General features: G+C 46.8%; 1 protein-coding gene across 1 annotated transcript; it reads left to right on the top strand.

The window, feature by feature from the left end:
• Positions 1-1,091: 1,091 nt before the first annotated feature.
• LOC105565382 (cilia- and flagella-associated protein 43-like) lies at positions 1,092-7,693 on the top strand. Its single transcript, XM_012018528.1, has 7 exons — positions 1,092-1,656; positions 1,775-2,525; positions 3,000-3,657; positions 3,772-4,573; positions 4,984-5,270; positions 5,670-6,095; positions 6,287-7,693. Exons 1-7 carry the CDS (start codon positions 1,092-1,094, stop codon positions 7,691-7,693), a joined length of 4,896 nt encoding a protein of 1,631 aa, XP_011873918.1.
• The last annotated feature ends 3,621 nt before the right edge of the window (positions 7,694-11,314 follow it).

Here is an 11,314-nt window from a genome sequence, read left to right on the forward strand (position 1 = left end):
CTATAAAAGAATTATTGTAAATGCCACATTTACATTTACAAGTCTGACACGCGACGTCAAGCATAGTTACTTGATCTCGATTTACTTTTTTCGACATTAAAAAAAGAATTCAGCGTAACGTCGAGTGGAATTTTCGGGTTTTTACGTTGTTGCCTTTACAATGGAGAACAATGGAAACTTTTAACTCCGTAGAAAATTAGTCTCGAACATTGCCGAAGGCATAAGAAGTTTGCCTCGTTCATTCGTTCAGACGTAGCCGCGTTGAATAGCTTTGAAAAATCTAATAAAAATAACGATCATTGATAATTACTGATTCCGGTATATAATTTCTACAATTTACTTAATCATAAATGTATATTGAATACAGTTTTTAATCCAATTTTTATCTTATTTAAAGTCACTTTTAAATTAGGTAAACAAGAAGTTACATTCCACTTAAATTTACATTTACAACTTTTAATGTTGTTGGTAATGTTTTTGTTCACCAGTAATTAAATCAATAATCAATCCATTGTTTCAACATAACTGGCTATATTTAATTTTTCAAAATAACGACGTTTCGACTGCAAATCGCAGTCCTCTTCAGGTTAGTTTAAGAGACAAGCATTTACGGATAACAAGTTATTGTGGCAGCAATAAATACAACTTTTGTTAATCGCATTATCCATTATTTATTTTTTAATCCTATCAATGCGTATTTGAAAAATTGTTAACAAATCAGTCACTTTATGGCACCGTTTCATTAAATAATCAATAATAGAAGGAAGTTTTAGTTGACCTTAACTTATAGCCTCTCGCAGGTCAGAGGTACGCTCTGTATCTTTATTTTATATTAAACACTGGCCAGTTAAGGTCGACTAAAACTTCCTTCTGTTATTTATTGCTGGCACAATCTAAAGAATTTTTTATTTTTAAAATAATCAATAGTTATTACAGGCGAGTGTTCAAAATTCGTTGTTGCTCATTCGATCTGTTTGTAATTTGTTTCTCTTGTCGTCGCTTGTCAAAGTGGTCGTGCGTTCTAGGTTAGTCTTTGTAACCAATTGACAATTTTATTAGTTTAAGATAATCACTGTGACAAGTACGCGAAGATGAATCGAGTGGCGAGTTATTCACCTTGCTGGGTGCGCGGCAGCAAGATCGAGGAAATAGTTTGGATCGACAGAGACGTGCTCGCCTGGTGCACCGGTCTGTACATCGTGTTCTTCCACGTCGTCAAAAGGCAGCAAACGTTATACTGGTGCTGGAACAATGCGACCGGTGATGGTGCTCGCTGTATATCTGGTCACGCGTCCTCGCCGATTTTCGCCTTCTCCGAGAGATCGCTGAATCCGCGAATCCTCATACTCGCATATCCCTCGATGACGAGAATCTGCGAGTGCGTTGATGGATGCAACAGCGGCTATCTGGCGATCGCGTTCACGCCGGATAATTACCTTGTATCGCTGGGCTCGTACCCGAATTTCCCGATGATCGTGTGGTGCTGGAGAACGGGGGAGAAGATCGCGATAGTCGATACTTTTATACGCGACGAGGTCGGTCAGATGATCAGAATAACTCGCGCGGGACGCACCGTCGTCGGTCAAGTGGGAAAGACCTGCGGAAAGTTGTTTACCTGGGAGCTCGATGTTGTCAATAAAATCGTCATCTTAAAAGGCATGTGACATCGTCATTAATTTTCTTCCCGGGACAATTTGAATCCTCCCGGATTCTCTAATGGCGTACGTGCCGCAGCCAGAGGTTCTAAAATACGTGAAATATTTTCATTGCGAAGATCACGAGGTGAAACTGCCGGGAGAAGCTATGATTCGCGGGATCGACTGGTGCCCGGGCACGCCGAACGACCCTCTGTTGGCCATCACCGACGTGGACGGTCACGTATACCTGAGCAACTGCGACGGTACCAACGTCCTCCGCGTTGTTGTCTCGCAACACTGCGGGATTTGCGCGGAAGTTGAGATACCGGCTGTGTGTTGGTTTCGCGGTGGTATCATTCTTAGGACGACCTTCTGTCAGATCCGCTACTACAAGAAAGAGCCGTCGAGCGACGTTTGGCGCAAGCGATGGTACGTCAAGTCGATCTACCAGCCCCATATCCTGGTCGCGCATCCCTCTGGGAATTCGCTCTTCTACGACACCCTCGAGGGTTATCTGATGCAGATGGTGTTCCCCGAGGATGGGAACACCACGCCGACGATCCACAGGTACCTGCACCACGGCAGCAAGTACCGCTTCGTCGATTTCTTGTATCCTTGGTGCCACCACCTCGCGGCGACGGGCGATCTTAGGGACTTGACCATCCTCGAGAGCTATAGCGGCAGTGAGATCTCCAAAGTGGAGCTCGACATTGAAGGCGGCGTGTCGGCTCAAGTCACGCATCCGGATGATCCGTTGATTGTCGTTGTCAGCGATCAGGGTGAGATGGCTGTTCTGGGTGCGACCGAACCGGAGCAACCGATAATACTGGCGTACTTCCGTCTCCAGAGGAATCCCTTAGATCTTATAAAGTTTTCTCATTCCGGCAAGTGAGTCTGATAATGGGCTAATTCACATATTGGTTTTTCAAGACTTACAGCCGCTTTAAAGTATTAACATGAACTGTTAATAACGACAGCAATTTAAGAGTATCGGTTGAACTTTTCAACAATTTTCTAACTTTGTATTTTCACAAAATCGACAAGGTGCGTTAATTATAATTATAGCAGTTTACAAGAAAGTCCTGTTCAATACGTGAATATTAACATAAATTGAAGACTGACTATTTTCTAACTCGAATACGGCGAACAGAATCTGAAACACGTGGGAGCCCCGTGCCAGAATCGTTCATTACATTTCACGAGCGTGACTCCTTATTACGTGAGCGTTGATCTACGTTCCGTTCCCATAGCGCTCCTCTAAATACTCGTTCGCTAAACGTATTTAGTCACGAGCGAGAGTAGGCGCGCGCCGTTTCGACTAGAATTATACACTACTCGTTGGTCGATTTATGTTGCCGATAGATTTCTGATCGCCGCGCAGAAGGAGGCAGGCAATTGCTATTGCGTGGACCTGCAACGCGACGCGCGGTGGAAGGTGATGGCCCAGCTCCGGGCGAAGGGTCGCGTCGCCGACGTGGTGCTGTACGACGATGAAGCGCGCGGCAGCCTGAAGGTGCTCATCCTCCACGCCAAGTACGAGCCATTCAGCTTGGTGGGTCACCAGCTGCACGTGTACAGCGTACACCTCGTCGACGCCAGTCAACGTCTAGTCAATGAGATCATTGGCATCGTAACGCTGCCCGCGCTCTTTTACGAGCTGTGTTACGCGCCTGGCGATTCTCAGCTGCTGATAAGCTCGCCTTATCTCGAACGGCAGATACACGCGCTGAGGCTGCGAGGCTTGGAGGACGCGGCCTTGACGGACGCGGCGTTGACGGGCCATCACGTGCGACTCGCTCGCGTCTTCACCGATCGACGTTGGATCGTCACGTGCGCTTACGACGGACTGGTCGTTATCCGCGACAGAATGATACGGCAGATCGCCGCCGTGGTGCCGGTACATCACAGACTCGACTTGGGCAGCCGAAAGGCGATTGTTAATCTCGACGGTGACATGGCGGTCGCGCTTGGCCACGATGGTTCTGTGATCGCGACGCGCGTTCGTCTTGAAAACGAAAAAGTGTGTGCTAACAACACAATCGTGCGATTTCTCGTTTTCTCTTAAGGAATAATATTAAACTTCTTTAAATTTTCTTTTCTCGTGAAACAGTAACAATTCCTGTTTTTAGTACAGAAGAGTAAAACGTCACTGACCGCGATTGAAACCAAAAGCGTCTATCCGGTGGACTATGAATGGTACGCGAAGCAAAAAAAGAAGATACTCTCGGATTATGCCTCCTTGGACCCGGCGATCCGTGCCTCATTGACCCGAGCCAGAGTAGATTTCCCAGCAGCCGACGAGAAAGGATTTGGAACCTGGGAAGAATGGCGAGAGAACGCGCAGCTGCAAGAAGAAACAAGATTTTACGCCAAGGAGAAGGACGCCATCGCGAAGAATCTGGCGGTCTTGAAGGCCACCGTTAAACAGCTCCTCGATACCAATGAGACCTGCCCGGAGATGGAGAAGTTACCAGTGTCCGCGTTTGACTTGAACAGAGCAGGCCGCGATCAGAAACTGAAGACTGCGAAAGACGAGCGACAGGACGTCGGCATGGAACTCGAACACTTCTGTGCCTCGATGGATCGCATAGCCGACTGGATGAAGGCGATCTTCTGGGATCCGCAGGTCGTGTTAGGTCGCTCGATATTCGCCTTTCGCGGTGACACGGAGGTGACAAATTACCCGCTGGCCGAGGAGGATCCGCATTTCAAGGAGCACCTGCGATGGGCGCAGTTCACCAGGGATTCAGTGCGCAGCATCGTCTACGACACCTTCCAACCGTGGCACAGCTACACGGACGATCAATTACAGGCGGAACTGAGCAAACCCGTCCGGGTGTATCGCGAGGACGAGAGACGCAGGATGGATTTGCTCCTGGAAGAGGAGGAGCGTGAAATCGATCCTGAGGAACTGGCGGAGCTGCGGGCGGTCGATGGTAGAATAATAACTTTCTGCTCCTCTTTCACACGATGGATGTATGTGGATCATTGCGCTTGAGTTTTTTTTTATTCTCGGAGCATCGCGCTTGAATTTCCTGGTTTCCGATAACAGCGACAATACCTTCCTGTCATTTATTGCGAAAGAACGTCATCTTATATGTCTGAGAAATTCGTAAATAATTAAATCTCGAATAAAACGAGAATCTGAGGGACACAACGAGGATTTGGAGTTGCTTAAAACAGAAGTTGTTTGTCTCATCAGAATAAAAGGACCTAAATTAATTGTCAGAAAAAGGAGAGTTAAAAGGAAAGAATTCCAGTTTTACTTTGTATGAAGCTGCGAGATTTGAGATTTCCGACTTTGCTCGATTAAACGTCTCGCTAATCGTCTGGCGCTTGTCCGCAGGCATGACAACGCATCGGTTCGTCGAGCAATCGCCTTACTATTACTCGCAAATGGAGTCTTACGGGTTCGCGCACGTGATGCTGGACGATCGTTATCTGATGCACGACTACGGCAAGCTCCATGCCTACTTCAACGGGCTCTTTGATGACATGTACGCGGCGAAGGAGCGGGAAGTGAACGTGATAAGGGAGAGGAACGAGAGGATACGTCATATCGACTCCGAGCTGAGGATAATGTTCGGCCAGGGTGTGCCGCGGGTTCCTGTTGATCCGCAGTGGCATCCCAAGGTAAACACGAGGTGCGAGTATTGCTTCTGCCGGCTGCCCGTGGAGCCTACGGCCTTAATTGAATTATCGCGGGAAAAACGTGAGCCAATATTCTTGCCGATGAGTTTAGGAAATTAATTTTTCTCGCGGATTTACACTGTGCCAACATTCGAGATAGTGGCAAAAGGTATTCAAACGTATAATTCTTACGAAACGGAAGATCGACTTATAAACGAATGCAGCATTTATCTGTAACAATACATCAGATTTAATAAAATAATAAATTCTTTTTCACGTGCAGATGCCGGCGGGGCAAAAATTTTTACATTGGGGATTAAAATCAATTTGTTTAAACTTTCCTACACGATGCTACAATTACGAGTGATATCGATCAAATGCGTAAAGTAAATGTAACATCAGGAGAAAGCAGAGAGCATTATTCAAGTGCTCGATCACGAGGTCAAGGCGAGGCCGTACGTGTCGCCGTCGCAGCAGGAAATCCTTAGCAGGCAAGCATCGGAAGCCGAACGGATCAGACAGTTGTTACTGGCCGACGATTTTCGCGAGCGCGCCCTGATGAGGATGATGGACGGCGTGCTGGAGATTCGCTGGGAGGACACCATCAGGATAGACGTGCGCAGGCCCGCGTGCATGCTGGAGAGACAGCCGGAGCAGTACACGTCTGACGACATCGTGTCCGTAAGGAAGTACGAAGCGAATGTGGAGACTCTTCGGCAGGAACGTGAGCGTTACAGAAGAATGCTCGAGGCTGATTACGCGAAAATTAATGGACTCTTGCAGGAAGGCATCGACAAGTTCGACGCCAAGTTGAACGAATTCTTTCAGGTCTCTCTCTCCCTCTCCCTCTCCCCCCCCCTCTCTCTCTCTCTGACTTTTAATTATTATTCATCTATCAAGATAATCATTTGTTTAAAGACAAATTATAATAATTATATTTTCTGGGCTACATATTTTATATATGTATTGACCGACACGGAGAACTTGTCAGATTCTTTAGAACAACTTTTACTTTATAGCTGAAACTAAGAGTCGAATCGGCAATAAATCAGCTAAGGCTACGGCACATTCGCGGCCGCATGCGTAATCTAGCGCGGGTTGAGGCTGTGAAAGAAGATGACAGAATGAAACGAGAGATAGCCGAGAAACGCCAATACGGGAACAGGCTGGAGGAACACGCGCAGAAGCTGCACGACGTCTATCAGGATATGCTCGCGCAACACGATGCGCTCTGCACTAGCGAGAAGACGACGGTGAAGAGGCTCCAGCACGAATTCGCTCCATCGTCGAAGGTCAACGTCGAGCTTCTCGAACGGCAATACAAGCGAAGGCCGCGGGTATCCTTGAAGAACGTCGCTGCCAGCGACCTGCTCACTCTCGCAAAGTATCTTGTAGACCACGTCAAGCCGGCTTATTTCCCGGCCGAATGCGCGGATTACTCGAGAATCCTGGAGAGTCTGGACGCGCGACCCAACGAATTGCCGCAGTCGATCGACGCGAGTCACTGGGCTCACCTGACGCAGTTGCGCCGTCAAAAGATTAATGTCGAACTGCAGATCAAGGCTCGGCAGTTGGAAATAGCCACGGTGGAGCGAAAGCTCGCCGTGTTCGAGAGCAAGATCAACACGTGTAAATCGAACGTGGCCCTCCTCAAGGATCGATGGAGGACAGCGAGGGACGAGCGGATAACGCGCGAGCAGGACGCGGAGATGCAGCTGGTGCTGAAGAGAGGTCAGGTGGAGCTGGAGTTGCGGGGTGAACGGCGCGACGCGGCGGATGCCGTCTTGGTGCCGCGCGGAGAGATCGAGAGGGTCAACGAGCACATCCGCGTCGCGGGTGCGCGCAAGCTGGACGCTCTGAAGCGCACGATCGACTTTCGCTACGGGATGTTGTCGACGGAATGGGAGCACCGTTGCCTCAGGACAAAGTTCAAGGAGCTAACAGAAGATCTGCATTTTTTGAAGAACGTGACGGCCACCCGGGACATGCGCACCTATCTGAAGAGGAAGGCGAAGGGACTGCGCGACGACAAAACTGCGGTGCATCTCGAAAGAGAGATCGAGAGCGCGAAAAAGTCTTTGAACAAGGCCTTGTCCAAGGAGACGAGTAAACTGAAGAACCTCCGGCGGAAGATGGCTTGCCTGAAGAAGAAGAACGCCGAGCTCGACCGAACCATCACCGAGATGAACGTAGTGAGATGGGAATTGGAGTACCAGCGCGACGTCGTCGGGGAGATGAGACAACGCGAGCACGCGGACCGGAAGACGCGTCTTTTTAAGCAACGATCCGATCTGGTCAGGAAGCTCCAAGACAATTACATCGAGCTCCTGGCGCTGCAGACCGAGCACGAGTTGTTGCGGCTGCGAACGTACCCCACGTTGGAATATTTCCGGACGTTGGACGATAAGGACAAAGTGTACCAATGATCATTTCAATCGATCAGTTTAAGGTATAAAGATTACAAAATTATGCTTTGATTATTTTTGTTTAAGACAATGAAAAATAATTTAACTTGCAATGAATTTAACAGTTTCGAGAACGGAAAAACTGCTTTCAAACTGCTCTTTCTAATAGCTGTTATATTTTCAATTCTGCATTCTACATTGTTTTTTTAATTAATATGAGGGGGATAAAATGTTTGTTCGAGACAGATCCTTTCGCAGCAGTCATGTTTGTTCGTGAAATACACGTCATGACGATTATCTTAATCTTTGTCGAGTAATTTAATTAAGTTTGGAGATAATCGCGATCCCGAGGGACTGCTCGCACCAATAACAGAGCCGTGGCCACGCCTGTATTTTTCGCGCGCATAAAACTTAGCGTAATCTCGCGATCGCTAATTTCGCAATCACGGAGGCGGCGGGGCCGGGGGGCCGGGGCCCACCTAAACTCCGCTAAATCACGATCAACGTGGCGGCGGGATTTTAATCGGCGACGTTTCACTACGATCTTGCAAAGGACAAGCGGCAATTTACGCCGCCGGCATAAATCACCCGGCGACCCGATCTCGATACATAATGGGTGCCGCTCGCGGTCTACACTTTTTTTTCGTCATAAATAACAGTACTAATAGTACACCGGCGAGATGAATGATGCGGTCACGGCGACGGCGACTGCGGCGGCGGCGGCGGCGGCGGCGGCGGATCATCGGATCGCTGCAAAGTGCGCGCATACGAATCAATTTAATCTGGGAAATTTCCAGGTGGTCCCCTCGAAAGAAAAGGAGCGAGAGGGAAGAGTAGAAAACGGAGACTCATTCCGCGACGATTAGTGGTGTCGGGCCGCGGTTTCCTCCATTTTCCATGACATTCATCTTCAGAGTCCGTCAAAGAGGGTGCAGTCCGGCTGTTGTTGTCCGCGACACTGTAAATATTTTCGACTTAATGGCGATTTGATTTTTATTAATGGAGGCGGTCTACGTCGCGCGGTCCGCGGTATTACGCGTTCTCCATCCGCGAGCGTAGTAGCCGCGCGCGAAGGGGAAAAGAGCGATATCCGTGACAGTCGATCGATTAATCATCGTTCCGCCGCTGACGCGGCCACAATGCCGCCCGTTGTCGTGGAAGAAGACGAAATTGGGATGCACCTATCGCGACGCTTGTTATAAGACGTCGTGATGGAGCGGCAGAATTTCACGGTAAAAATCTTAGTACGCGCGAGCAGCGCTACATTAAATTACGGCATCGCACGTTCGGCCACTTCACGGCTGCCTCTATTCCGATACGTTTTGTTATCTCTATGTAATCAATATTTATGAATATTGCGAGACCGGGAAAGAAACACGCTACGAGGTTGGTCAAGTTGAAAACAAATCTCGCGTTGTCGAAACGATGTTTACACGTGTTCATGATCCACGTTTGTTGCAAACTCTATTGTATTATTTATTATCTATTGCATTATCTATTGTATTATCTATATGCGTTTAATATTTATTTAATTAATGCATACGTACGCACGGTATGTTGTTGTGAAATGTGTTACACCATAATATTCTCCGTGCGTAATAAAATTATTGGATTTTGAACAACGCGCAATCGTGTTACCAATCATGTTTCTTTTCAGAATGCAGGAATATACTCTGGGGAAAAAAAAGACAGCAATCCATTTTAGGGCCCACAATTAGTAATCGAATTATTTGGATTGCTCGTAGCTCTACTCTGGGAAAAATTTTGACCGTTTTTTCTTGCAGTTAAGCAACTTAACATTTCGGTTGGTGCGCCTTAAGTGAAAATTATCTTTGCGTTACTGAATATCGACAGAACCAATTGAGAGAATTTATTAGTATTACTTTAATCTTGGGCATAGATAGAATAGCTAATTGCGATTTTTAGTTACGCGGGGTAAAATTCGCACAAGATTAGAGTGTTACGAACAATCCAAATAATTCGTTTACTAATTGTGGGCCCCAAAATGGGTTGCTGTCTTTTTGTTCCCCAGAGTAATTCCTGATATGTAATTCAAACTTACGAATAAATGCTTTCCACGGTAAGTTCTCCGTGATCTTCGTGTCACTTGAGGCTGTCGCTCCTGCGGGATTCGTTAAAGTACACTTAGCGAAATACACCCTTCTACAGTCAACGCGAGTTTATTCGTAACACGCCGTGCCGCGGTCGGCCCGCCAGTTCCGGAATCCGCATCGCCGCCGAAGAAGAACGGTCGTTATCGGGAGAGAGCCCGGCCACTCCAATCAATGCAAATCAAATCGAGAACCGCGGATACGTAGCGCGTAGTCAAATCAACCGGATAAAAGCTTCATGAATGTAAAGGACCTCTTCCCCCCCTGAATGCGAACGCGAGCCAGCCAATCTGGTAATGCGTCTTTGCCTCCTCGCCCCCGGTGTGCGCCTCTCGTTCGGCGAAAAAAAAGGGGGAAAGAAAATATCGACGCATCACGCGAAACGTCAGGTAGTCCAGCGGTGTAATAGACATCGCGCTGAATATTGCACGACGTAGCGTGAAACGAATGTGACAATGCAGGGAGGTGAACTTGTCCACCTTGGCTATTTCTGCTGTCAATGTGGATCGAATTTTTATTATTCAGAGTAAAAATAACCTTCCGAATGACAGTTTTTTTTATATATCGAACAAATAGTTTCGCCACTATCGTCCATGCGTGATTTTTGAATTTACCGAACGAAGAATAACTTATTTCGCTCATCTTTAATTTGTCAGCATTAGCTCACCCTTTATTAACTTGCTTTCTTTTTTCTCATTATTTGAATTGTAAATCAGATGTTCCACAAAAGTAAGAGTTGACGTTGATCCGAGGCAATTATTATTGAAGACAACGGTCGAACGGATCTTCAGCTTTATCCGTGCCGAGAACTTTGCGCTCTTCTGGGATTATATCGTGCAGCTCCGAGTCGTCGCGAGCAGATTTCCCGCAGGAGTTCCTCGACTCGTAATAACCTTTCCGACATACAGAGCGGTGCAGTCAATGGTGTCGTAGAACGGATTGGACGAATTTCGAGTGCAGTGAACACAAATACGCGAATGAGGTTTATTTGGTCAAAGAAAAAAAATGTGCACGGGATGGAAATACTGTGTCAGCGAGTTTGATTAATTCACCGAGATAAACAGAGTGGAAATATTTGTAACTCTACTGATGGATATTGCACGATTGGATCCTTTCGTAATATATTATACATAGATACAGGATAAAGTATCCAGTTTGTATAAATATCCATTTTAGTTTGCGCAATTTGAAGACATCATTTTGTAGAGACAAAAAAAATGTTTTTTTCTAACCAAATATGTCCAAATAATTAAATTATATACTTCTTGATTGGATGGCGCTTATACTTGGCGTCTTTTTACCTTTTTTTTATAAAAAGGTTGTTTTTTAAGGTTTACATAGATACAGGACGATACCTGCCTCTTCTCGGTACCGCAGTCTCTCCCTTTTGAACCCGTTGAAAATGCTAGCGCCGTCGCCGCTGTAACTTCGGAAGATGCTTCGTGCGCCTACAAATACATGAATTATTTCCTGAATGTCCTTAACGTTCTGTGCCGCTATTTAAATTTCGATTTGTCTAAATTTGGCTGTA

Source organism: Vollenhovia emeryi, unplaced genomic scaffold (genome assembly GCF_000949405.1).
Source record: "Vollenhovia emeryi isolate VEMERY1.0 unplaced genomic scaffold, V.emery_V1.0 DF939153.1, whole genome shotgun sequence".
NCBI lineage: Eukaryota > Metazoa > Arthropoda > Insecta > Hymenoptera > Formicidae > Vollenhovia > Vollenhovia emeryi.

Excerpts from the sequence above, each read along its gene's own strand:
- LOC105565382 (XM_012018528.1), top strand. The coding sequence starts at position 1,092 with ATGAATCGAGTGGCGAGTTATTCACCTTGCTGGGTGCGCGGCAGCAAG. Across the intron at positions 4,574-4,983 it reads GGAGCTGCGGGCGGTCGATG|GCATGACAACGCATCGGTTC; the intron begins GTAGAATAATAA and ends GCTTGTCCGCAG. Across the intron at positions 6,096-6,286 it reads AGTTGAACGAATTCTTTCAG|CTGAAACTAAGAGTCGAATC; the intron begins GTCTCTCTCTCC and ends TTTACTTTATAG.